General features: G+C 39.9%; 11 protein-coding genes across 11 annotated transcripts; all 11 read left to right on the top strand.

Moving 5' to 3' along the window:
* Positions 1-459: 459 nt before the first annotated feature.
* Positions 460-3594, top strand: LSM04_005194 (uncharacterized protein; the record flags this gene model as incomplete). Its single annotated transcript, XM_067339008.1, has 1 exon — positions 460-3594. The coding sequence occupies one exon, from the start codon at positions 460-462 to the stop codon at positions 3592-3594; it is 3135 nt and encodes a 1044-aa protein (XP_067187889.1).
* Positions 3595-4128: 534 nt separating this feature from the next.
* LSM04_005089 (Protein of unknown function DUF72) lies at positions 4129-5508 on the top strand (the record flags this gene model as incomplete). Its single annotated transcript, XM_067339006.1, has 1 exon — positions 4129-5508. The coding sequence occupies one exon, from the start codon at positions 4129-4131 to the stop codon at positions 5506-5508; it is 1380 nt and encodes a 459-aa protein (XP_067187883.1).
* Positions 5509-5978: 470 nt separating this feature from the next.
* On the top strand, positions 5979-6971 carry LSM04_007445 (Tetratricopeptide repeat 1; the record flags this gene model as incomplete). Its single annotated transcript, XM_067339005.1, has 1 exon — positions 5979-6971. The coding sequence occupies one exon, from the start codon at positions 5979-5981 to the stop codon at positions 6969-6971; it is 993 nt and encodes a 330-aa protein (XP_067187981.1).
* Positions 6972-8378: 1407 nt separating this feature from the next.
* Positions 8379-10604, top strand: LSM04_008844 (uncharacterized protein; the record flags this gene model as incomplete). Its single annotated transcript, XM_067339004.1, has 1 exon — positions 8379-10604. One exon carries the CDS (start codon positions 8379-8381, stop codon positions 10602-10604), a length of 2226 nt encoding a protein of 741 aa, XP_067188058.1.
* Positions 10605-12057: 1453 nt separating this feature from the next.
* Positions 12058-14298, top strand: LSM04_003362 (uncharacterized protein; the record flags this gene model as incomplete). Its single annotated transcript, XM_067339003.1, has 1 exon — positions 12058-14298. The coding sequence occupies one exon, from the start codon at positions 12058-12060 to the stop codon at positions 14296-14298; it is 2241 nt and encodes a 746-aa protein (XP_067187823.1).
* Positions 14299-15288: 990 nt separating this feature from the next.
* LSM04_001127 (uncharacterized protein) lies at positions 15289-16353 on the top strand (the record flags this gene model as incomplete). Its single annotated transcript, XM_067339002.1, has 1 exon — positions 15289-16353. The coding sequence occupies one exon, from the start codon at positions 15289-15291 to the stop codon at positions 16351-16353; it is 1065 nt and encodes a 354-aa protein (XP_067187720.1).
* A 661-nt stretch (positions 16354-17014) lies between these two features.
* LSM04_009307 (DnaJ domain) lies at positions 17015-17839 on the top strand (the record flags this gene model as incomplete). The annotated part of the gene is made up of 1 exon (XM_067339001.1): positions 17015-17839. One exon carries the CDS (start codon positions 17015-17017, stop codon positions 17837-17839), a length of 825 nt encoding a protein of 274 aa, XP_067188070.1.
* A 961-nt stretch (positions 17840-18800) lies between these two features.
* On the top strand, positions 18801-19664 carry LSM04_007256 (uncharacterized protein; the record flags this gene model as incomplete). Its single annotated transcript, XM_067339000.1, has 2 exons — positions 18801-18902; positions 19323-19664. 2 exons carry the CDS (start codon positions 18801-18803, stop codon positions 19662-19664), a joined length of 444 nt encoding a protein of 147 aa, XP_067187973.1.
* Positions 19665-20263: 599 nt separating this feature from the next.
* On the top strand, positions 20264-22333 carry LSM04_003158 (uncharacterized protein; the record flags this gene model as incomplete). Its single annotated transcript, XM_067338999.1, has 1 exon — positions 20264-22333. The coding sequence occupies one exon, from the start codon at positions 20264-20266 to the stop codon at positions 22331-22333; it is 2070 nt and encodes a 689-aa protein (XP_067187813.1).
* Positions 22334-22806: 473 nt separating this feature from the next.
* LSM04_004755 (uncharacterized protein) lies at positions 22807-24105 on the top strand (the record flags this gene model as incomplete). Its single annotated transcript, XM_067338998.1, has 1 exon — positions 22807-24105. The coding sequence occupies one exon, from the start codon at positions 22807-22809 to the stop codon at positions 24103-24105; it is 1299 nt and encodes a 432-aa protein (XP_067187871.1).
* A 707-nt stretch (positions 24106-24812) lies between these two features.
* On the top strand, positions 24813-26660 carry LSM04_006541 (DEAD/DEAH box helicase domain; the record flags this gene model as incomplete). Its single annotated transcript, XM_067338997.1, has 1 exon — positions 24813-26660. One exon carries the CDS (start codon positions 24813-24815, stop codon positions 26658-26660), a length of 1848 nt encoding a protein of 615 aa, XP_067187938.1.
* Between the last annotated feature and the right edge of the window lie 543 nt (positions 26661-27203).

The following is a 27203-nucleotide window of genomic DNA, read 5'->3' as shown; positions in this document are numbered from 1 at the left end:
GACGAAATGGAAGAAAAAAGAAAGATAATAAAATGAAAAAAGAAAGGAAATGGCGAAAAAGAAAAGTGGAGACCTAAAAAAAAAAAAAAGAATGGAACGAAGGGACTCTCTTCTACAGTACTGCTTTCTTCGTACTCTACGTTTTGCTGCTGTTACTCATAATCATCATTATTATTCTGTCTTTTTTTTTTGTTTGTTTTCTTCACATTCTTCAGGTTCTGCTAGTTTGTCACCATTTTCAGATTTTCCTGCCCAAGAGATTTTTATTTTATTTTCTTGCGTATTAAGGAAATTAATATATATACCCATGGCAATCTCTTCTTTAAGGTATGATTCCTTTTCTTTTTTCTTTTTTCCTGTATCTGCTTCCTTTTTCAGTTTTACATGTTTTTCCTCTTATTTCTTCTACTTCTTCTTCCTGGTTTCCTGTGACTAGCAGTATAAAAAAGGGAATGTTTGATGCTTGACGCAGTTGTGCTAGAGTATAATACAGAGAGGAAAGAAGGTATTGTGGAGGCTATTAATGCTCCTTGCAGACGTTATCGTGTATTCTTTTCCACGAATAAAGGGCAATATGAAACTACATACTCTGCCTCTGAATACACATGCGATGAAAATAATAATCATCATCAGCAGGAGCAGGAGCAGGAGCACGAAGGTCAAAAAAAGCAATCTAAATTAAATTACGTTGGTCATCTGCTTAATTCTACACCTGTTGGTAGATGTGTTACTATTCATCCTGTTGATGAAATGGATACTATGGTTGTGAATAGGAATTCGCAGATACCTCTTGCAAAATTAGTACACATGCATGAAGCTAGTTCCCTGGCATCTAAAAGTATGCTACCAGGTATTATTACACGTGTATCAAGTCGTTTTGTCTTTATTTTTTGTTCATTTCTTCCATATGAAGCGGTGGCAACACGGGATATGTTTTCATCTGGTAGAATTCTACCTGTTGAAATTACTCCATTTTCTCCTTTGTCATCAACTAGTTCCGCATCACATTTTTTCACAGAGGATGAAGAGAAATATTGGATTGGACGCTCGGTTCATTTCGCTCTTCATCCTATGAGTTATTTGGTCATGGAGGCTTTTTTTACTAACGATCAGAAAACATTTAGAGAAGGAGAGGAAGAAGATAATCAACAAGAATGCATTTTGCTGCAAAACAATGCTGTAAGAAGCAAAAGCAAAAATGCAGGTGGTAATAATAATGATAATAGAGGTGGTGGTGGTGGTGGTGGTATGTGGGGGTATTCGTGTAATTCCCCTCAACGAATCTTACATGAAGGAATAGGGACAGAAGTTGCATGTGTTAAACATATAAATGGAGAAGAATTCTGTAATACTCAGCTTGGGGCTTGGAGTATTATTGGAACGGATCCGTGTTACTTTTTTCAACCAGATTTGTCTATTCAATTTTTGTATGGTACTACCATATTATCACGTAATACATTGCCTCCACTTATGCACCAAAAATCTTCATTTACTATTCAACTTTGGTGTTTCTGGATCTTAGCAGGAGCAGATGTTTCCTTGTCTGTTTATGATGAAGATGAGCGGGACGTCACTCATATTGTACTGAACATTGAAAAAGATAAAATCAGTGAACTCGCCCCCATCAAACTTGATAACCTGCAATCTCGAGTGGTGCTTTCCTTTACGGCGCAGATCAAAACATTCAAAATGCAGGACACGGTGTGTGAACTCACATTTGTGTTGCGTGCTGTATTGGGCACACGTGAGACTCGATTAGCGTCGAAGCCCGTTTTTATTCGCCGCGGCCGCGCTGCTCTCTCCTCTTCCCGCACACTATCCACACAAACACAATCAACATCACCATCATCAACACAATCAACAGCAGGGCCGCGGGATGTGCTCTCGCAGAAGTTCTGGACCACCGATGTGCTTGGGCCGCAGGACAGCATTGTGGGCGGCTTGACGGATCCCGGCCGCAGCAATCAACTCTTCGCGGAGGCCGACCGCTACGACGCGCTGCCGCTGGTGGAGCGGGAAGTCATCGTCGTCGACCCGCAGGATGGACGACTGCAGACAATTGCCGCGCTGGCACGGCGGGCACTGCTCGGCATTGTGGACACGGTTGTGCGTGTGCAGGCACTTGTGTGGCTTGTCGTGAGTGCGTTTGGCGGGGATAGTGGTGTGTTGCATGCGGAGGATAAGCTGACAGAACTGCGACTTCGGCGGCAGCGTGCGGGGGATGCGAAGAAACGACGTCGTGGGGAATCACAAAGCGAGGAAAGTGCTAATGTGGTGCGTCTAGGGGATATTCACCATGGAGTTTGTAGGCATCGTGCATTACTGTTTAAGTATCTGTGTGATGTAGTGCAGATGCCGTGTTATTTGTTGCGTGGAGAACACCAGGGAACATCTGATAATAGTAGTGATAATAATAATAATAATAATAGTAATAATGGGGCGGAGCGTCACTCATGGAATATCGTTCCACTTGGAGGGAGACGAAATTTACTTGTTGATACCACACTAAGTCCACATAAACTGCAGATATGGCCAGTTTCAGGGTATAAAGCACCACCGATTGATTTAAATACAAGTTGGTCTCATTCCCATTATATGATTTTACACCGTTCTGCGGCTAAAATTCAGCTTTTAGAAGAATGTGGAAGAGGTGCAACGGCAGTAGTACGACGTGGAGTATTAGGAGGAGGTCTTACCTGTGTAGTTAAAGTTCCACGACGTAATAGTGATTTAGATAGCCTTATTCGTGAGTATGAAGTTTTGAGGCGATTTCGTTCCACACCATATGTTGTACGTTGCCTTGGATGGAGTGGTGGAGTGGTGATGGAATACCTTCCTACTAATTTACTAAGTTTTATGAATCATTTAATTATTTGTGAAAAACGTATGAGTCTATCGCAGCAAAAGGAAATTCTTTTTTGCATTCTTTGTGCATTAAGGGAAGTACATACTCGAGGTTATGTACATCGAGATATAAAGGCAGAAAATGTTTTATTGGTAGTTATTCGCTGTAACACTTGTCACTCACTTGGAACTGTATGCCACTTGTGTGATGTTCGGGCAAAACTTGGTGATTTCGCAGATTCTGTTATGGTGCATTCAAACACACAAATACATAAGGCATCCCCGCGTATTGGAACTCCACCTTATGTAGCTCCCGAAATTGAAGCGGAAATGCCATTTTCTTTCGCGGCAGATATTTGGTCTTGTGGTATTCTCGCTATCGAAATGGCACAAATGCGTCTACCAGTAACCAATATACGTAGTAAGACTGTAAGGCGTGAAATAGATGGTAAGGGAAATAATAATAATAATAATAATAATAATAATAATAATAATAATAATAATAATAATAATAATAATAATAATAATATTAATAGTGATAATAATATGATTTCTGGTGCGGTGTTTACTGGTGTTGATGGACGAGAATTGGGACCTGTCTATGTGCCACAACTACCACAAACACCACGTCCTCCAAATTGGCAACAAGAGTTTGTGGATGGGGCACTACGGGTGAACTGGCGAGAACGCAGTACTGCTGCTATGTTATTGGAAGTATTGTGTAAAGCAGCATGTGGAAAAGACATATAAATGACTTTTTTTTTATCTTTTCATTCTTTTTTTTTTTTTGCATTACATTCTTGCATAATGATTCGTGTGTTTTTTTTTTTTTCCTCATTATTTATTTTATTTTCGTTGTTATTATTGCTGTGTATTTTGTCTTTCCCCCCTCCCCCTTTTTCTTCCTGGTGTTCTCAAGAAGGTAAGGGAAAGGAAAGAAGAGTAATGAAAAAAGGATAAAGGCGGAGTGAGGATGAGGGAGAGGGTATCACTCCCACTCGTTTTATTTTACTTTTGATTTCTTTTTTTTTTTCTCTGTTGCAATGGATACTTATTTCCTGTTAAAAGAGGAATTAGGATATTCTTTGTCTTTGTTTCTTTCTGTGTGTGTTTCTCTCTCTCTCTCTCTCTCTCTCTCTTTGTCTTCCCTTGATCCTCGTCCTTTTATTTTTTATTTCTACTAATTCTTCAATAACACAAAAGGTCACTTCCTACGTACATTAATATTTAAATATACATTACATTTCATATACATATATACATATACATATACAGATATTATTGATGAAGCGAGGAAGGGTGGATTCACCGGTATTACCCGCAGGACATAATTCTTCATCTGTTCCCCTTGCTCTCTGTGAGAATGACCATACTATTGATATTACTGATACTAATAGTAATACTAATAACACTAATAATAGTAGTGGTGGTGCTACTACTATTATTACAACAGCTGGTTTACTACAGCGTGTGGAAAAGCGTGGGTCTAGTGGAAATGTAGTGGTGAACTCCCCGTATGGTGTTTCCCGTTCACTTTATGGATGGGGCGATCTCTTTCATCCTCCACGAACAGCACACATCGCGGGATATCCAAATATTCATATCGGTATTAGTTCTCTTAACAGCGTACCAGGGAAAGATCGTCGTATGCCAACCCTTCTTGCAAAGTATAGCAGGAAATTTCATTGTCTAGAACACTGTTATACATATCATAATATCAGTGATGAGGCAACGTGGACGATGTGGAAAGATATGTGTACACCACATACATCAGAAGTGAGTAGTCATTCACAGTCAGCTTCCACAGAAGGGGAAAAAGTGAAATTACAAGTAAAAGGTAAAGATACTAAGGATGATAATAATAACAATAGTAATAGTAATAATACGATGATAAGGAATGAAAAGAAATCATCACCTATGAAAGTTGCGAATGTTAATTCACAACGTCAAGAGTTTATTTATACTATTAAAGCAAATCAATTTTTAACACATACTCGTATGCTCGCCATTGATAATGATTTAGAAGAACATATTATCAATTTCTTTGGACGACGGTGTCCTCGTCTAGAACACCACTTGGGTCCCGTTCTTCTTCAACTTCCTCCACAGTTTCATAAAACTTCTGAGAATATGAATCGCATTGAAGGGGTTGCTGCCCGTATTCCGAAAACTATTCGTATTGCCGTAGAGTTTCGTCATCGTTCATGGTATTGTGAAGAGATTTATAATCTTCTACGTTGTATTGGCTGGGCATTAGTTGTGGCGCATCACCACAATGATCCCACTGGATCTGTTTATATAAATACGGGTGTGCCATTTATGTATGTTCGCATGCATGGTGCAGTTGGTTTACATGTTGGCGATTACGGACCAGATCGACTGCTGGAGTGGGCAGAACGTATTGTTAATTTTATTCGCGATGGAATTACAGAAGAAGAGGAAGATAAACGAGAGGTTTTTTTCTTCTTTAATAATAGTGATTCTCATGTTGGTGGACTCATAAGCTCCATAGTGGACGCCACATATTTGGCAGAAAAGGTGCAGTCACTTTTGAAGGTTGAGAAGAGAAATTGTGCAAGGGCGGATAAAAAAATGAAAGAAATCTGTGACATCAACAATAACGATATTGTCTCAGTTGATGAAGTGATTGATATCAGTGACTAAATTCTTTTACTTTTATCCTTCTTCTTTTTCACTTTTTTTTTTGTTTTTTTTCTTTTTCATTGCAATTCCCCTTCGTATGGACATGTTCACAGGGATTATCTTTTTGTTTCTTTTTTTATTCTGTCTGCTAACATGACTTTTCTGTGGTATTTCGAATACATTTTTGTACGACTAAAACCGGTCTGGAACTGTGTATTCATTATCAATGATAAATAAGAGAGAAGAAAAACAGTACCCATTAACTGAAAGAAAATAGATTTCATTTAATTTCAAGAAATATTATCTCTTTTTTCTTATTCTATTTTTTTTTTCTACTTTTTCTTGTATTAGTAAAGAAAAACACAAACAAGTACACACATATTTATACACATATAAACCAATATAAATATAGTAAAAAGAAAAGGGGTAGAAGCCAACTCACTCCACACCCCCCAAAAAAGTATATATATAGTAGCTCTCTGCTATTTCTAATGCCCAATCCAAAGGAACCCCCACTGCCCCCAGAGATCCGCACTCGTCTGGAGAATTTGGGTGATGGTGCGACTGCCACCGCAGAGGACTGGAAGTGTATTGGCAATGCGTGTTTCGCCCACGGCTGTCATCTCAGTGCTATACGGTACTACAGTGTGGCTATTGAGAAGGGAGAGGACACGGCGGTGCTTCGCAGTAATAGAAGCGCCGCCTACTTAAAGTCTCCCATGTTTGCCGGCCCCTCACTCGCACTAAAAGACGCGGAGCGGGCGGTGGAGTTAGACGCCGGGTGGTACAAGGCACACCTCCGCGTTGGCGATGCCCAATTCGCGCGAAAAAAGTATGAAGAGGCAAAGACGGCGTATCAAAAAGCGTTGGAGTTGAATAGCAGCTGTGAAGTGGCGGTGGAGTCTCTTCGTCTGGTCGAGCGGGAGATATTTCTACGCTCGCTGGATGAACAAGAAAAGGAAAGAAAGAAGAAGAAACTACAAGAAGAACAAGAACAAGAAGAAGTGGAAGAGGATGAAGGGGAAATGCCGACTCGTAAAGGTATTCCATCCGATTGGTCTGCTAACTCTACAATGAGTGGGACGAATATGACGGCTTCCACAAAGTCTGGTAATGATCGACCACCCACACTGGAAGAGGAGGTACAACGTAATATTCATCTATGGACAAAGGATACAACTACATATGATGATCGAACTGCAATGCGGGCATTTAATGCACGTATTGAAGAGGCAGATCGGCAGACAGGAGTGGCATACAAAAATGCGCTTCTCTCTAAGTTTCGTGGTAAACTCGATCAACAGGACACACTTCGTCGTACTGTGGCGGAGCGACATGAACAACAAATGCGGGTGGGTGAAGGCATTGACTACCGCAATGCTGACAACTACCGTACAATGTATATGAAAGGAACAGACGGGGTTGGTATGGGTATCTCCACCGATGCGTATAAGTCTTACAAGTATGAAAGTAAGATGTGGTAAGAAAGGTACCTAAGTTGGATGCTTTTTTTGTTGTTGTTGTTTTGGTTTCTGGGAGTAAAATATTGCTTTTCCCAAAATTGGACGTATTTTATATATGTACTCCTTTCTTATTGTTCTTGGTTTCTTTTCTTTTTTCTTTTTTTTTTACAGTGTTCTGTGGTTGGTTCACAAGAGGGGGAGAGTGTGATCAAGTACCACCAGGCTAGTGGAGTACCTACAGCTATTCCTGTTCTTTTTTTTTTGTTTTTCTCTTTTTCATCTTACTATTTCTCTATTACGTTTTTACAACTTGAGCGTAGTGAAATAATGTAAAAAGGAAAAAAAAGAGTTAAGAGACATTATTAGAGGTATCAGTATTGGTGTCTCTGAATCTTTTTCTTTTTTTTTTGTTTGTTTGTTTTTTTTTTGCATCTGTTATTGCTATTTGTATTTCATCCATATTGCACTATAACGTCAACGAGTAGGAGAAGAATATATATATATATATATATATATATATATATAATTTATAATACTTATATATTGCAGTTTTTTTGTTGTTATAGCATTGGAGATCACATCTTATTTTCCATTTCTTTTTTCTGATATTCCAGCAGTTTACATTGTTCCGATGTATAAAGAAAATGAAATCAAAAAAAAAGTGAAAGAGGAGGAGAAAAGAAGTCAATACCAATATTGAAGCAGAAGGAAAGCAAGTGAGGAAAAAAAAAAGGAAACAACAACAATAACAACAACTGTGTCTTCAACCGTGAAGAGAATTCTTTCTTTCTCTGTTATGAACAATATCAGTTTCTTGGCCTTGTTAATGATTTGGCGTTTTTTTTTTTTTCTTTTTCTTTTTCTTTTACTATTTCCTTTTTTTCCCTTTAATTTCTCTTTCCTTTTCCTTTGGGCTTTTTGCTTGGATTTCGTGGTAAATGGTAGTAGTTCTACTATTACTATTATCATTATTATTACAACTAGTACTGCTGCTCTGGATACATGGAATTTCGAGGTGCGTGTCTTTTCTTGTTTTTTTTTATCGCTGTTCCCAGCAGCTCTATATATCTTTGGTGCTCCATCAATACAATCACTCTGTTTTTATTTTCTTTTATGATTATTTTTATTGTTATTACCATTACCATTCTTATGACTGCCTATGTATGGCTCATCTAAGCATAGGTAACCAATAAGATTAAAAAAAAAATGAAATGCATGTACTATTTCGTTACAGAATGTTCCTTTCTTTCTTCTTTTTCTTACTTTTGAAACACAAAGCAAAAAAACAAGCAGCAAAAGAACCTCTCTCACCACACCAACCAACAACAACAACAACAACGTAAGCAAAGCAAACAAAAAATAATATAAAATAAAACAACTATATATATAAGGAAAAGAAAAAAAAAACAATTAACTACGTGCAGGGGCATGCATGTGACATTTCCACCACCTCCCCGTTTATCCCCCCGCGGCTCCTCAGCGGCGCATGCCCGACGGCTGTATTTGCGCTTCGCCCCCCTCGCCCGGCCGGCCGCGGGGGAAGTCGGGGAGGACGCGAGTGCCGTGAGCCTCAGCCTGACGAGCGTCTCGCAGTCCTTCATGTCCTCCCCAGCGGCCGGCCCAGCGCGGGGGAAGCGCGAGGAGTTAATTCTCATGCGGCCATCCCCGCCAATGGCCTCAGGGAAGGCACAGCAGCGGCAGCAGAAGGAGCGACAACGGAAGAGTGCATGTAGCAGTAGCTTTAGTAGTAGTAGAAGTAGAAGTAGCAATAGTAATATTAGTGATAGTTCTAGGCGTGATGGAAGCCACAGTCAAGGGGGTCAGGGCTCTCAGAAGATGGAAACACCATCACCACGGAATTCCTTCTTATTTTCAGATATCAGTTCAAGTTTTGATGATGAATATAGACGTCGGAGTGCTACACGGTGTACTGTTCGGCCACTTAGTGAAGAAGAAGCAGCTCTCGTTAATGCCGCATATAAAAAATATTTTCAGTCCACAGATAAACCAGGTTGTCTGCTTGTCCTTTTACAAGAGTTGGGAGCCAGTGATAATCCTGCAGATTATGAAGTTTGGTTACAGCAACTAGAAAATTTTCTTTGTATTTCTAGGGATCAACTTCTTGGAAGTAGTATGACTACCACAGAAAGAACGGAAGAATCTGATAAAAATTTAGGAAAACAGCAACGAGTTCTTACAGAGGAAGACGTGAGTTATTTTGCCACATGGTTAAAAACTACACGCGGTGAATTATTTGGACCACGATCAACACTAAGAAGTGATTCTATTCTCGTGGATGGGAGTAAATGCACCACCCCATCATCCTCATCCTTGGCAGGAACTAACACTACTACCACCAGAGCAGCCACCACCACAGTGGCAGCCGTAGCTGAAGAAGAAAAAGACTCCAACCGTCAGTGTAATAATGATCGTAGTGATGAGAATGGTTCTGCAAAGCGAAGAAAAGGTAGTCATATTAACTGGCGTGATGCACGTAAGGCATTAGCGCCGGTATTCACACAAGAGCGAGAAAAAAGTTCTCCCCGATCAACAGGACCAGCATCCTCAGTTGCGCTTCATTCACCAAATCCACTCCCACCACCACACACACCCACTCCCTCTGCGCGTGGACTTTTATTGGAGCGACGAGCCTTTGCCGAACTTGGCGGTGGTCAAGATGGCAGCGGTGGAGTGCGAATAGTAGATCTCAAACGCATGTTGCGATCATTTCACGTAGAAACAAACTTTGATGCGTGTGTTGGTCGCACTATTGATCTGGATCGCCGTGGTTGGATTAACTTTGAAGAGTTTCTGTGGGTACTGGAATATGGTGTGCGGGGAGAGGGACCGGCGGCGGATATACACGCCTATCTCTCAGCACCATTAAATGATAGTGCGGTGTCCAGTCAGTCCCCGCAGCGGCCAAGAAGTCGAACTCCACACAGTCATCAAAGAGGGAAAAGCAATCCGCAGAATACAACAAATACGAACACGAGTCATAATAACGTTTTGTCAACGGTTCTCAGTGGTCGACGTCGACGTCAATCACGACGCTCTAATCGCAATGTGCGGCTTCCAGGAGTGCGGTGTAATTCCGCACGACGGCGAGAGAAGGCGGCGGGTCGTCCGGTGAGTGAACGCAGGAATTTAAGTGTGGTGGAAGATATTCACAGAGAGTTTCTCACACGCATTGTAAAGATGTCACCGTATTCCGCAGGTGCTGAACCCGTACGGCGACGACGACAACAAAAACAAAAACAACAACAACAACAGCAACAAAATGGAAGACTACAGCCACATCCCCCACACAGGCGTTCACACGTGCGACCCTCCCACTCACGTACACGGCGGCAGGCATCATCCCGGGCGAAGAGCGCTGGTGCACGCAGATGCGGTGGGGGTAGTTTTGATAAGATAGCGAGTAGTTCACATTGTGATGCCGCCGCACGCAAACTGCAACTTCTCCGCGAGCAACAAACAAGTCTGACGAAACGATTGAAGTCACTCACGGCGTTGCCATCATGTGATCAGGAGGCACGAGAACGAACTGAGGAGCTGCAGTCAGTGCAGGATGAGTTGAACACAGTACTGGATCATATTGCCGCTACAATGCGTGAGCTCACCGTCGCCGGGGAACGTGTGGACGGCGAGTGAGATGAATAGCACGCAAGAAACAGAGAAAGAGAATGTGTGTGTGAGGGGTAGAGGGTTCAGAAGTGTATACATATATAGTCCTATGTGGATATACATAGAGTAAATTAAAAAAAAAAAAAACGATCTAAAACATAAAAGAAAAGGAGTAAGCAGAAAAAGGGGAAAAATCATCTTTATATACACCACGGTACAAATGCACATATGCCAAATTGAAGAAGAAAAGAAAAGCACAGAAGAACATGAAAAGTATTAGAAGAGAGACAAAGAAAAAGGTGAGGAGAGACGTTATAACGGCTCAAATTTTGTCAACTACTTCTTTTAGACTTTCATGAATGAGAATAGGAAGAATAAGAAAAAAATTGGTTTTTTTTTTTTTTTTTTAGCAAATGCAGACGCATATCTGTGTTTATACATAATGTCCATGTATATCCGTACAAACTTGTACAACTTTTGCTTCGCTGTACTGTTTTTCTTTTGTCATTTATTCCATTGGCATTGCATCAAAGATGTAGGTGAAACTACTGTGTTCCACGACTAAAGTCGGATTCTTTGGAAATAAATAATTTTATGCTTTTTTTTCGTTTTGCATGTTTTTTTTTTTTACTGCAAGTGTGGTGACACAACGTGATGTTTCTTTGTTGTTGTTGTTGTTGTTATTTTTGTGCAGTTTTAATATAACGGTTTAGCTACCAAACTAGCAATATATATATGTATCTCTATAAGAAAGTGTTGTTGCCTATTCTGTTACTATCCATCTCAATCTGGAATTCTTTTTTTTTCCTTTCCGTTGTGTGCCTGTGTGGTGTTTCATCAGTCTGTAAGCGCATTCGTTTCCCGAAAATGTCCTGCGAGAAGAGATGTATAATAATAATAATAATAATAATTATTATTATTATTATTACTATTATTGGGGTTTCCTCTTCCCTTTTTATACGTGTACTGGCAATTGTTTTATTATGCAGTACGATGTATTCTTCATTTGTTTGCCCCCTTTGTCATCCTTGTAGCGGACTTTAGTTATGGGTGAATGATAATTTTTTATTGTAAGTGTAAATACCCCGTAGAAAATAGATAAAAATAGTAAAATGAGATTTATTATAAATGTATTTTTAATATTGTCAAATTATCTTATTATCCTTCCTTTTTTTTTCCAATCTCTTTTATTTATTTATTATTATTAGGAATAGGGTTTCTTTGTGTGTGTGTTTTTCATTGTTCTTTTGCGGTGCTCGGAGACTGAGGATCCTCAGGTGAGACCTTTCTCTTCTCTACTGCAGTTTGATCAAAGTTAAGAAAGCAACAACGAAAAAACAAGAAAACAACGTGGAAGTGTGACCGTTCCATTTGTCTTAAACTAGAGTAAAGTAGAGGGCCGGGTGGTGGCTACTGCTACGACTGTTGCTGCTGCTAGTCTCAGAGTATATTAATATTTGAATAGTATATATATATATATATGTCGTCATCTTCGTGGGTGATCTGCTTTGTTTCCATCCGCTTTGATCTTGATATTGGTCCTGTTCTTGATCATGTTGTTCCAAGTGATGCCCTCAGTGAAGATGGAAAACGCATGCTCACACAAACAGCCTTTCCCGACTGTAATCCCGAGAGTGGACACGATCTCATTTTCTTTTTTCACATGAAAGACGGCACTGCCGCGGCGGCGCGAAGGCAGGCAGAAACCGTTGTAGCTCCATGCAGAGTACAAGATATTTCACACATTTACGGAGCAACGTACTATCGACAGAAGCGAGATCCTTCTGTGCCGCGAGGTTATGTGCAGCAGGCTATTGTGTTACTCTCACGGTTACCGTATCTGGCCGTACATGAATTAATTCTGCGTGTGGTAGTACCACGAATCTGTCAGTGTTGTGAGCTTTCTCCAGATATAGATAAGGTCCCTGTGTTGAGTGCCCTTTCACCCGTACCAACAACGTTTTTTGAAGTAGATTCTTCCTTTAATCCGAGTCAGTATTCACAGAAGGAAGTGTTAGAGCGAGCCATAGAAGAAATTGAAGCCTGGCCTACACCGCACCCACACGTACAATATAATGTAACACTTCTTTATCAACCACTTACCTTTGTAACACCGAAACGAAGTTTACAGCCAATAGATTCAAAAATTAGTGCAGTAAATAGGCATGCAGTGCATTTGGATGATCGTGTGGCATTTTTAGGTAATAAACATCAATCCGTTTGGGCACATGATGTTATTCCTCTCTACGCATTATTAAATGAACATCTTCGTCATTTGACACAAATATGGGAATTACTTCTCTCGCATGAATCTATTTTTATATGGAGTAATACACCGTCCATGGCATCTGCAATAGCTTTTGCCGTAGCTTCTCTTGTTTTACCGTTTGAATTTAATGGTACGTTACGTTCATACTTTACGGTACAAGATGAAGTGTTTAGTCGTTATTCCCGTATGGGGAAAGCCATACCTTTTTCAACAAGAGAAAGTATAATTGTAGCAGCCACGAATCCTTTTTTCTTTCGTGCCTTTGATGGATGGCATAATGTTCTCACCGTTGTGGATAGACAAGCTCGCGGTACAGGTGGTGCTATAACAGTAGAAGAAAAAGGTACTGGGAATAACTCTACTGATATGATAATTAGAAATAGTATGAAATCATCACCATCAAACACAACCACAATATCAACAACCACAATAACTCCTAGAGGAAGAAAAGAAGAAGAAAAAGGAGAAAAAGGAGGACAGAGTGTTAATGGATTATGTAAAGGTATACCAGTAAGAAAGGAAAATACTATGACTTCACCGGAGAGTCCCCGTGTGTTTACGTACAGAAACTTTTTTCCCGTCTTGACAGCGGCAAAACAAAGTACTACATCACTTCTTCGTACAATTCCAGGCGGTTCAAATGGAGATAAATGTCTTAATAGTCATAAAGTTGTTAATATGTTTAAATCTACCTATCCTTTTCTGGTGGATCACAGCACCCTGACGGCAAGTCTTCTTCATCGATTAGAACAAGCATCACGTCTAAATGCAGAGGCACAATTGGCCTCATTAAATGCACATATATGGAATGGGTGTAGTAATTTGAAAGAAGTTACAAATATTACAGATACTGCAGATTGTACGGATCGAATTTCTGGTGCATCAGATGCTACACATATTTTTTCACAGTACAGTATTGCAGATGATATTGTGCGAAAATTCTTCGTCACACTTACGAAGGAGTTTCTTAAACCAGTTAGTGCATGGTTTCAAGCCATGACATCTGCCCTTACCGTCTTTCACCTCTGTGATCCTGCGACTGTGAGTGCTCTCACTTCGGACTCGTTTCTAAATTATTTAAAAGTAAATCGTGAAGCGGTGCCGTCGTTTCTCTCTTCTCACCCGTACAAGACGTATTGTGTTATGTATGAGCGATTTGCGCGGGGATCGCTCTTTCATTCTGTCCTCTGGCAACTCGTAGAAAATAATATTCGACATGGTTTGGAGGAAATGCAGGTGGATGCTTGGGCAAAAGAATACACCTCAGAGGCGGAACGTATCGATATGTTTATTAATTTATATAAACTTGTTCAACGGGAAGTGGCCCACTCAATTGATCCAGATGTTGTGTTTGTTACTATGGCGATATCTGTGCTGGCGGAAATGGTGGCATATGTTAGTGAGCCCCTGCGTGATCATTTCTTGCTGAAAATACGAGAACTGAAGCTGTGAGGCATAAGGAGGAAAAAGAAAGAAACGATAAGGTATAATAATAATAATAATAATAATAATAATAATAATAGTATCAGAGGAGGGAAAATTAAGGAAGAATTGAAGAAAATATTAGGAAGATAATAGATATGGAAGAGGTGCAACCAAAGAGAAAGAAATAGGGAAAAAAGGCCTCTAATGAAATATCCTCAACAGTGTAATTTATGTTCTTGAAAATGATGGTAAAGTCTCACAGAGTAAAATTTTATTTCTACTATCCCTTCATACCTATATTCTTTTTCATTATTCCATTTACACCCATTTTCACTTGTCTTCATTTTCTTTCTTTTATTGCTTCTCTGTTTGTGATAATAATACATTTGTGAACTGATATTGTTTTGTGTATTATATATCTATATGAACATTCAATCACTCCTTTATTCAGTTACCCGATTCTGTTCACTATATACCAATACAACACATGGTCGTATGTGATTCCAAATTTGCCACTATCTTTTCATTGTTCTTTTTTTTTTTTTTGTCCTACTAGTAGAAATATCTTTTTTTTCTCGCGCATTAATTGTTTTTGTTTTTCGTGTTTATTATTATTGTCGTTTATTATTTCATTTCTCTTTTTCTTTGTATTTTTCCTCCCTTTTTTTTGTATATATATCCCACGTTCATTTTTCTATTTCTATTTGCGATTCTCACTACTGTTCTTCTCCACTTTCCCCCTTCTCCTTGTGTACGGTTCTATGCAGTTTGGTGCGACACCTTTCTCCTTTTTGTTTCACGCCGTGTGGGTGAGGTGCGAGTAATTTCATTGGAGCGACTGTTGCAGTTTTATTTTATATCTGTATCTATCTATATCTATATAGATAGATACATAGATATATTCCTCCGTTATTATTTCCGTTGATTCTTTACTTTTCACCTTTTCACCCCCACCTATCCATATCCCATATATATATATATATATATATATATATATATATATATATCCGCTGATAAATGCTGCTTACGGATGAGCAAGCGGCGCTGCTCGCCAAGTACTACGGTACTGTGCAGCTCAGCGGCGAACAGAAGGATCTTCTTATTGAGAAGTACTGGGAGGCGAACAGAGAAGAACGGAGTGAAATTGCCCGGGCGTATGCCGTTCTCTTCGCCACGGACGCCACATTTATGCAGCGGCTTATGGCGTACTACGATACACACATCGTCGCACTCCAGCATAGAGGAAAAACGAATGGACGTCAAACTGATAATAGTAATAATAATAGTGCAGCAGCAGGAGAGGAGGGCAGAGAAGATATACATACACGTTATACAAATGCCGCTGGTGAGGATCATCAACAACAGCAATCACAGAGGGGACAGCGATCAACAAAGTCTACTGGTGGGAGTACATTAACACACGCCCAGTTACTGCTACGCACGGCAATTCAAGATCAATACGTTAAACTCACTGGGGACGGACCATTTCCCGTTTCTTTTGGTCTTGTACAAACAGAGGAAGAACGACGGGAGGCGGTGGAATTATATTCAATGCAATTTCAATATCCAGATCCACCAGAATTGCAGCGATTGGTCATTCTTCCCCAGTCCCATTCCACTCGTACTAGAAGACGAGCTAAGGGAAGTTATACATGGTATCTCCGCTCCCACACAACGAATGAAATGGTTTGTGCTGTTACTATAAAAGCACACCACTATGATACACAACACTTTGTCGAAGTACCTCTTTTTGCAACTGGTGTCGGTTATAAAAAGAATGGTTTTGGTAGATTATTAAATGCCGCACTTTCGCAGTGGTGTGCGGAGTCGGGATTTGAGTTTATGATGATTTCTGCAGATGTGCAGGCTATTCCTTTTTGGTCGCATCTTGGTTATACTTCCATGTCAAAAAGTGAACTCACACGTATAGCTTTTTATTATGAACATAACTGTTATAAATTTAAAGGTGCTGAAGGGATGATTAAGTATTGCAAAGGATCAACTGCAAAAGAGATACCGTCGGCTTTGGAACGAATGCCAAAAGTTGTGGTGGTGGGATCAGTGAGTTTACCAAATCCATAAAAAAGGCATTTTTTTTTTTTGTGTGTGTCTGTGTGTCTGTGTGTTTTCTCTATAGAGTGAGAGATTGGTTGATTGAGTGAGAATAAGTGAAGTGAAGTGTAATCCAGGACGACGATATAAATAATAAAAAAAGGAAAGAAAGAAAAAAAGAGTTTCTATACCTCTCTGTATTTATGAGAGAACGAGCGAATAAAAAATATATTCGATGTATTTTTTTTTTTTTTGCATTAGCAGTGCCATTTGTTTCTCTTTCTCTTTCTCTACATTTCTATCTACCCATTTCTTCTTATGATCCTTTTGTTATTTATATCCTTCTCTACATGTGATGCTTCTCTCAATTTGTTTTCATTTCTGGTATTGGAGGTGTGAAAGTGAGAGCAGCACACATAGTCAAATCTCTCAAAATAAAAAAGAAAGGAAAACTCTGGTTTTCAGAGAAAAAGTGAGTGACTGAACAAAAACAAGAACAACAGAACGAAGAATCCTTTCTTTTTGTAAAATTAGAGAAGAAAAAGAAAAAAAAAGAAAGGGGGATTAAAAGTATCATAGCCCAAGAGTAAAGTGTGGGGAGACGAAAGAAAAGAAAAAAGGGGGAAAGGAAAAGGACGTAAAAAAAAAAAATAAATAAATAAATAAATAAAACACAAAGAGTCGACAGAAGATGGACGCCATGAATGATGCGACAATTGTACAGCATGTGCTTAGTAACCGAACAAATTACTACCGAATTCTATTTGTTGATCGAACCGCTACTACGGATCAGATAAAGGTTGCATATAAAAAGATGGCTCTTAGATGCCACCCGGATAAGAATAAACATTCCGGTGCCAGTGAGGCATTCAAACTAGTCGGAACTGCAAACACTACACTCTCTGATGCCAGTAAACGTCGTATTTACGATATGCGGGGAGTTGAGGGTGTACAACGGCATGAAAGCTCGGGTGCCGCACGACAACATCCCGCTGCTGCTGCTCGACACATGTATCGACAACCAAATGATATATTTGAGGAATTTTTCGCACATGCACGTGGAATGAATGGCGGCGGGGCCCGGGTTTACGAGGCGGAGGTGAATGCGAATGTAATTATGATGGTGCCGCTTCTTATCTTTCTCTTTCTTGCCATTCTTTTGCAGTCGTCGCTTATGGATCCAAGTGGGTATCAGGGGCCACATTCGGCTCATCGTGCTAGCAGTGTCGCCAACACGTTCAGTCTCACCCCGGAACCAGCGCAGGGACGTGTGGTAGAGCGGGTCACATCTTTACATGGATTACGTGTGAAATATTACGTTCATCGTCATTGGGCGGATTTGGCCACAAAAGGTCTCGCCGATGTTCGTCGTATGGAAACAGAAGTACTGCAGCGACATCGGGATTCTCTAGCTCGTCGATGTGAGGCGGAGTCACTTTCGTTCAGGGCACGTGCGAAAAAGGGGACACCTCCTACCTGCACGGACTACGAGGTATTTCGTCGGGCATTGCGTTAGTAAAGTAATATATATATATATATATATATACATTCAAACATTCATACTCATAGCACCCGCATACGAGGACATAACTTTAATGGATAAAGTTTTGAATATAAATTGCCTATTGGGAGAGGAAAGGAAGCGAAACGAGATGAAAAAGGAAGAAGAAAGGAATGGATAATAATGAGAAGGTAAACGAATCCCTTGTTGTTTTTAGTATCTTCAAGTGTAGTTTTATCTTGTGTGCGTCTTTACCTTTTTATTTTTCTCTATAGCCTTTTTTTTTGAGAGTTTATCGGACTGAAATTATTCCATTTTATATTGTTTGGTTTCTTTTCGTATGCGCTCCCCCACTTCCCTTACCTCGTGTGCCTCAGACACATTTACAGCACCGAAGAATAAAGCAATTCACAAAAAGAAAACAAGAATCATCCTGTTTTTGCTCTTTTCTACTTTTTTTTTCCTTCATATGACGTGGGATGAAGAGAATGTGAATGAGTATTTCTTTCCGTATGTGTGTATGTGTGTTTGTTTGCTTTCAATACTTCTCATCTCTTGGAAGCACCTTCCACTACATGAGTTTCTCTGTAATAGTCTCTGTATATGTTTGTGTGTATATGTATGTATGTGTGTCAAGACGAAGGGAGCTGTGTTAGCCTTTTACGACGTTTTTTTTTTTCCTGTTGCCTACTCTGTACCGTAACTTGTAAAAGAGGTAGCCACTAATCTTCTTTTTCACTGTTGATATTTCATATATATTTCTCTGTGTGTACGTGTTTTCTTTCATCCTCCTTTACTTATCTTTTTTTTTTTGAATGTTGTTAATCCATTTATCTGACTCCTCATATTCCCTTTGTTTTGCTATTTTTCTTCTTCTTCTTCTTCTTCTTCTTCTTCCTTGTTCTCCCTCTTATTTCTAGTTTTCTATCTATATATCTATCTATATATTTATATATCGATCTCTGCAGTTTGTGTAATGGACAGTAGTCCATCATTACTTCTGCTGCTTGACACCCTGCGGCGTATGACACGGCCGGAGAACACAACCGCCCTAACACCGCCACTGCTGCCCCCCACCGTAGAGGAATTATTCGCCCCAATCCCATCAAAAGAAAAAGAAGAAGAAAATGGAGAAGGACGATAAAGCAAAGAAATAGAAAAAGATAAAGAATGGGAATCCCTGCGGGCAACAGCCAGTCGCTTTGCCCGCCGCCGTAAATTCGCAGAAGCCGATATTCAATCCCTCCGCAGAGAAGCCAAACGTCACATGGATGATGCCGCCGCTAACACCGGCGGGGCCCGACTCGCACGTATGGCGCCGTAACTCGATATTTCTATTTCACTTCTCGCGCCTGTCTGCGTTGCGGATGCCCGCGTGGCTCTTTGTGTGGCGGCGCTGCTTGCCAATCTCGCAGCAAATCCCGAATCACACGCGCAACTTCACTCCGCCGCCGCCTGGGATCTCGCGCTTGTGATTGCGCAAACACACATTACGGAGTCTGCTGTGTTGCTGCGGGCATTGATAGCGTTCTCTAATGTGGCGTGTGTGCAGACCTTGCGTCTCACCCGCGACCACTGTCATGTGTTGAGTCCTCTTATCTTTCCGCTTCACACGGAGCCACGAGTTGTGGAGGCGTGGGCCACGTTAATATGTAGTGTGACTGCCTATCACCGAGAAACAGCACAGGTGTTTGTAGAACTTGGAGTTGTGGAGGTGCTACAAAGACTGTTGTTATACATGGGAGAGAACAGCAGGTGTGCGGTGCGTGGGTTGCGGTGTCTGGTAAACCTTGGTATGGGTTTCGCCAGTGGTCATCCACCTGTGTTACCAGTATCATAAATGAAAAGAAAAGAATAAACATAATAATTAGTTGTTGAGTGGAATAAAGGAAGGAGGATCTAATGAGAAGGGAGAGAGTGAGGGACATTTCATGATCGGTGGTGTTGCCAGTAATTAGTGAGAGTGCAGATGAAAGTTGATAATAAAAAAAGAGTTTGCGCCTTTATGTTATCGTTCTCGTTAATGTCTTTTTTATTTTTATTTTTACATGTTTGTTTATTTTGTTTGCTAAGCGATTACTAAGGAATTTATTTTTTTTTCTTTTCTTATTGCTTAGCTTTGCTTCTCGTTTTGTTTTCTGAAGAAATTCCCTTTGTGGGTTTTTTTTTCTATTTGCTATATAAATATTGCGCAATAAAACGTTCTAAAATGTGGGATATTCATTTCTTCTCTCTCTTTCTCTCTCTCTTTATTTTATTTCTTTGTTTTGAACAGCTTGGTGGGTTCTCCCACCTCCCGGGGACCTGTAAATTCTTTTTATTAGCGAACTCCGTGGACTTTTTTCTTTTATTCCTGTACACAAAAATTAAAAGAAAACAATTAAGATAGATAGAGTTTTTTTTTTTATTATTTAAATAGTGTAGAGAGGTCTTTGTTTGATGCCAAACCGGCCCCAAAGTCCTCTGCAGACCCACTCGGCTCCTCCACTCCCAGAACCAGCAGTAGTCGCAGTGATTTGTAGTGGGCGGTCAACTTTTTCGAACTCCAAACTTTTGCCAACGCCATACGAAAAGGAGAAAACACAGTGGAATAATCATGAAAAGAAATGTAATGAACGAGAAAACGGGGAAATGCGGAAGCAATTACCCTCAAAAGATGAAAAAGAGCCTTTTAACCAAGGACAACCATCATCATCACAACTGCAGCAGCGCGTGATAGATCCGCCGCTGAGTTTAGAGAAATACTTCAAGAGACGAAGTAAAATGTCACAGTTGCCAATAAAGAAAAAAATGAGTACACAAGATGATACGAGTTTACTACAGGATGGTGAGATAGTGGGAAACAATTTGAAAGAAGTATCCCCAGTAAAGATAACACAACAAGGAGGAAGAAGAAGCGAGATAACAATAGCGTCAAATAATCCACCGGAATGGGAAGAGGAAGAGGAGGAACGACAGGCATCACCAGTGTCTTCAACACCACCACCACCAACAACAACTGCCTATGAGGCGGCCCTTGCAAAGTATGGCAAACAACTGTTAAGTATGACTCAAAAACAACTTCAAGAGAAGCAGCAAAACCGCAGAGAATCATTAATTCGTAGAAAAGCTGTAAATGAAAAGTATAGTAAGTTAAGTCGGTCATCTGTAGGAAACGGACGATCCATACAACTTACATCAACGACTCAAAGAGAAAGTAGCAGTAAGAAGTGTAATAACCATCCCCCGTTACACCGAAAAGGAGGAGTAAATTCGGTTATTGTTAATGGTAATAAAAATAATTGTACTTGTGGAACTGGTGCTGGTGTTGTTGGTTTAGTTGCTACAGAATCGCAAAAGGATTATTTAAATAATGCAACTCTGCACGAAGACACACAGAGGAAACTTTTCTTTGATTTGAATGGAGCTAATATAAACACACGCCTGTGGGATAATACCGAATCCTACACAGATCCGACGCAGAGGAACAAAGAGAAGAGGAAAAACGAGTATCGAAAAGATGAATTGAAAAGAGATATGAAAGGTTCCAATTTAGCGGTTAAACCATATAGTGATCTTGATGATATCTATAGGAAAAACTATCGTAGAGGGGGTTACAGAAGTTATAGTGTTGGTAATGTTAACGGTCATCATGCCTCAAGAGAGGAAAGAGCAACAAGAAAAACAACACCAACAAGAAAAAAGTCAAGATCTAGAGTCGATAATTTTTCTTTTGAAGCTCCTCTTATAGAAGAACCATACATATCATCTAGTAGTCATTATATGCCAACTAAAGATGATAACTTTTCTAATGATCATCGTTTTATTGCCCGACCTTGGTTAACTCCACCAAGACCGTTGCGACGCATGTGTACTTCTGAGCCATGGAATCCATCTATTAAATATAATACAGATGAGTCAAAACATATGTTTTCACATCCATTTATAGATACACAGTCTTTTTACCATGATCCATGGCGTCACACATCCTCTGCTACGGTACCAAATAATAATAATAATAATAATAATAATAATAATAATAATAATAATAATAATATGACGTATAATTCCTATTTGCGGAGTCGTAGTTCACAAGTGCTTCCTAGTAGACGATCTAGTGCTGGACAGCAGGCACTTGTGTTTATACGACCACAAGAAAAACCACGACCTTTACCAAAGCGATCTGAGATGGCAATTCGTAGAGATGAGGATTTTTGGAGTGTTCGTGAAGCCTCTTTTCGTGGACTTGTGTCAAGTGAAGGGTATCCGCGTAATAGTGAAAACTGGGATGATCATGGAATGAATTTATTTACAACTGGAGCTGATCCCAGGAGTGGATTAGAGAGGAATGCAAGGAGAGAAGAGTATGAGAGTGAAGGTGTTGGTGAGGGAAAACGATGTGTTTTTACAAATGTTGTACCACAGTATGTTTTAGATGGATTCGCACAGCGTTGTTTGCTGCGTTTGGCGTGGCGTCGCTGGAAAGATAAGACACAAGTGAAACAGTTCAATGCTTATATACATAGATGAGAATAATAACAATAATGATGCTGAGTAAGCTCTCCATCATCGTTGACTTGCATGCTTGGTACTATTGCAGTGAAGAATGTGAAACAAGGAATGCTTTTAGACTACTGTGATTTGATCCTATATATATATATATACGTATAGATTAGTCATATATTATTTTTCTTTTTCATTTTCTTTGCATTTTTTTTTCCCCTTTCCAATCAAAGGACAGTGTCAAGAGTGAGAGAATTCTACACAGGAAGTGGTTCACTACAAGAAAAAGAAAAAAGTGAGAAGTTGTGTCTTTGTTTTTGTTTCTACTTTGTACGTATGATACTATCAATACATGATTTTATCCGAATCTTCTTCTTTTTTCCCCCATTTTTTCCTTCTCTTTTTACAAAGAAAGGAATTGGATCTATAGATTAGAGTTTGGACTCTCATTCACTTATCTATCTATCTATCTATACCTGTCTCCCCCTTATTGACTGGAAATGGCCACTCTCACACTGTACAACACTGTGGTTGATGATAACTCTATCAACAGTCCGAGGAGCGAAAAAAAACGCAAACCCCACACCGTACATTACAGAGCAGCCACCGACTCGGAATCTCAACCAATGCAACGTGATACCACATCTCTACACTGCACAGATAATGAAACAGATTGTACAGGAACACATGAAACACGACGTAGACGACAAGCCGCATCGCCAAGTCCATTACCAAATAATAATAGAGATGGGGCTGCAATCGCAAATAATACGACAGGAAGTTCAAATCGAACCGACAGTTCACCGCGTTTAACAATGTGTGAACCACAAGTGTGCAATTTTCCACCCAAGCATATCAATAGTATTAATATGAATAATAGTGATATTAATAGCCAGCTAAATAACATCCATGATGAAAGAAGGGAAGGGACGTATTCTCCTATTTCTGCAACTGGAATGTCTCCAATTGTGCGGCGGCCGCCTCCACCTGCGGCTCTCATGCCGCCATCCCCATCGCCCCCACGCAGTGATGCGAGACTTACGGCGCAGATGCAAATTCCATCAACACAGCCGTACTTTACAGGAGATCTTATGCAGGAATTACAGCAGACACGCCATGAAAACATCATGCTGCATAGAGAGATTGAAACAATGCGGGCCTCACTGGAAGAGGCACTAGAGAAGTTAAAAATGCGTGAGTTAGAGTGTGTAGAACTGAATCAACTCGTAGATAAGATGCAAGCCCGATTAGATGTAGCAGAAGGACTAGATAAGAGGAATTCACCTTTCCATGAAAATCTGCCAGTAAACACAAAAAAATTACCCCCAGTGACTTCTATGATGCCTTCACAGAAAACAAAAATAATAAAGAAACCATTCTTTGTGGGAAAGAAATATCTCCAAGCACCGCTTAATCCACCCAAGGGTAGAAGTGCTTCCATCGTGAGAAAAAGGGAAAAGAAAATAGATTCTTCTCTTAAGAAACACACGTCGACAAATATTCCTGTGACAGCTAATGCTCCTGAGCCTGCTGATATCTCTCAAAGACAGACAGACGACGAATACTCTAGACTATCACAGGAACTCGCACAGGCGAAAGTGGTAATTGCAGAACAAGAGGCTGTATTGGATCGTCTTGGTCTTCATTTCCCTTATCCTAGTGAACTGGTAAGTGCTGCGGTCCGTATTATTCCAAAATTTGATTCACTACAGGGACGAGAAGATCGGAAGAAGCCAAAGCATCATGAAGAAAAGCAAGTGGGGGTATATGGTGTGAAGTGTGCGCCAAGCCGAGATTAGTGACCAGTATATATTGTATTCCTCTTTCTGTGTTTTTATTTTAATACTTCTAGGCACAGAGAAGGTAACAATTTGTAATGTTACTGAATTTGCTGCTTTTTTTTTTTTGATTCACTATTGTGTTTTTTTACATTCAAAATGATTTATGAGCGAGATGTAAGTGTTAAAATGTTATTTATGTTGTGTGTGTCGTATGTATCACAAGAAAAAAAAATCCAGTTATTCTCCTTTTTCTCCTCCCTCAGTTTTTTTTTCTGTGTGTATGTATGCATATATGTATGAAAAAGAAAAGATTGGTTTGTTTCTGTTTTTCAACGGAAAAAAACCTTGCCTTTGTCTTTTTTTCCTCTGTTTTTTTTTTTCGATTACAATATTTTTATTTTCTTTCTGATAATTGAATACTTGATTTAAATAAGCGGAAAAATTGCAAGGCAAAAGTAAAGAGAGTGGTACGTGCAAGAAAAAAGAAGAGAGATATGTACGGAGTTGTAATAATACCATTTGAAGCTAGCTCATACTTTAGCATAAAACGCTTCATGCTCATTTCTTTCTGCGTTTTATTATTATTCTTTCTTTCTTTCGCTTTTCCATGTCTCTCTTTAAGCATAATTTAGAAGTGTTCTAGTGTTGTTGTTGTTGTTTGTTTGTTTTTTTTTATTGTTACCATTTTTGTTTTTATTTCTATTTCCCCGTGAAAAGAGTATACAATGGAAGAGAGTTATAACCCTTTTTCTGGTTACCAGCAGCAGCGCCAGCATTCCCAGCAGGGCTATCGCGGTGGTCATGGTCGTAATGGTAACAATTACGGTAATAACTACAATAAGGGTAATAATAATAATAATAATAATAATAATAATAATAATAACAATGCTGGTCGTTGCTCCACGCTTGACGCACCGGGGGAAAAGATGCGACCTGTTGATTGGAATAATGTGAAACTTGTGCCTGGTAATTGGAACGTGATTGACACAAAGTCTATTCAACGTGCCGCGAATGCAAAGACCGATGCCGCCCCTGTTGCACAACTTAATGAAGCAGAAGCCCAAATATGGCGGGAGACAAATGCCATTGCTGTCTTTGGTGATAACTGCCCACCGCCTATTACGAACTTTGATCAACTCACCGCATTGGTGCCGGAGTATTTGAAGCGCAAACTCACCGCGCAGGGATTTACTTCACCCACCGCCGTACAAGCACAAACATGGCCTATTCTCCTGCGTGGACGTGATATTGTTGGAGTGGCGAAAACGGGATCTGGTAAGACATTAGCATTCATGGTTCCAGCCCTCGCACATATTGCCATGCAGGAACCATTGCGACCGGGAGATGGACCAATGGTAATTGTTCTTGCCCCAACACGAGAATTGGCACAACAAATTGAACAGGAAACAAATAAAGTGCTTCCAACGGGGATTCGATGTGGTTGTGTCTACGGCGGAGCACCTAAAGGACCACAACTTGGAATGCTTCGACAAGGTGTTCATGTTCTTGTTGCCACTCCAGGACGATTAATTGACTTTTTGGAAATTAAACGGGTAAATCTCTTTCGTGTAACGTATCTCGTGTTGGATGAAGCAGATCGAATGTTGGATATGGGATTTGAACCACAAGTGCGTGCTATTTGTGCTCAGATGCGTCCGGAACGTCAGACATTAATGTTCTCGGCTACATGGCCTAAAGAGATTCAACGATTGGCGGCGGAATTTCAAAAGGATTGGATACGTATTCACGTGGGAAGTACAGAATTGTTAGCCAATAAGGATGTAACACAACACTTTATTCTTACACAAGAACATGGCAAATTGGATGTGTTAAAGAAATTGATGGCAAATCACTGCAATGAACGTGTTTTGGTCTTTTGTAAGACAAAAAAAACTGCAGATGATCTTGAGTGGCAACTGAAAAAGTGGGGTTATGATGCTATGGCTATTCATGGTGATAAGGAGCAAAGACAGCGTGAATTTATTCTTGATCGCTTTCGCAAGGACCCAAGACTCTGTGTTGTGGCAACAGATGTCGCCGCACGTGGTTTGGATATTAAACAGTTGGAAACGGTTATCAATTATGATTTCCCTATGCAAATTGATGATTACGTACATCGTATTGGTCGTACTGGACGAGCAGGAGCCAAGGGAGAGGCTTTCACACTTATCACAAAGCGGGAACAGCAAATTACACCGGCAATAGTAAAAGAACTCATCGCCATTATTGAACGGGCACATCAGCAAGTACCAGATTGGCTTCGTGAATGGGGTGATCAGCAACCACGGTATCAAGTAATGAAGCGTAATCGCAATCATACGGGATTTGGAAGTCAACGACATATGCCCGCTTTGAATAATGGAAATCGTCCATCATTTGATGCCCAGAATGGTAACGGCAGGAATAACAACTACAATAACAACAACAATCACAGTAAGAACCAAAGTGGTGCGTTTGGTCTGTCGCCCCAAAACAATGGTGGGGCACCCTTCTCTTCTTCAAAGATTGAGTACAAGCGGTTTGACGACAGTAGTGATGATGACGCACAGCCTGCGAAAAAGCGTGCAAAGTGATCTGTTTTTTTTTTTCGTTTTTCGTTTTTTCTTTTTTTACTCCAGCTTTATTTTTTTTTTTTCTCTCTTTTTCTCTTTTTTTTTCACTTTCATGAATGGGGAATCTCTCTTTTACTTGTATATATAGAGGGTCGTCATAATAAAGGGGAAAAAAGAGGAAAGGAAGTATTTGAAGCAACCAGGAGAAAAAAAAATATCTTTAAAAATATCTATTGAAAAAAGTGGGTAAGAAAGAAAAAAATAGTAATAAATTAATTTGAATAAGTTCTCTTTCTTTTTTTTTTCTTTCGAATCTCGTTTAAGTATCTCATCAGTCATCTTGTTGAGGAAAATCTTGGCTGCAGTTTAGGAGCATGTTTTGCTTGCCAATTTCAAACCTTTTTCTGGTTTGTTTATGAGCTGACGAAGTTCTCTTTTTTTTTTGCAGTACAATGAATGCGATCTCATATGAAGAGCGCATGAACTGTTGTGTTAAGTTTTACTTTGCATATGCAATTGTTTTCGCATCTATCTGTTGATTTATCTTTCTCTATATTCTTTTGT

The sequence above is a fragment of the Trypanosoma melophagium genome, assembly GCF_022059095.1.
Source record: "Trypanosoma melophagium isolate St. Kilda chromosome Unknown ctg4segment1, whole genome shotgun sequence".
Lineage (NCBI taxonomy): Eukaryota > Euglenozoa > Kinetoplastea > Trypanosomatida > Trypanosomatidae > Trypanosoma > Trypanosoma melophagium.
Note: the sequence above shows the minus strand (reverse complement) of the source record. Positions and strands in the feature narration are given on the sequence as shown.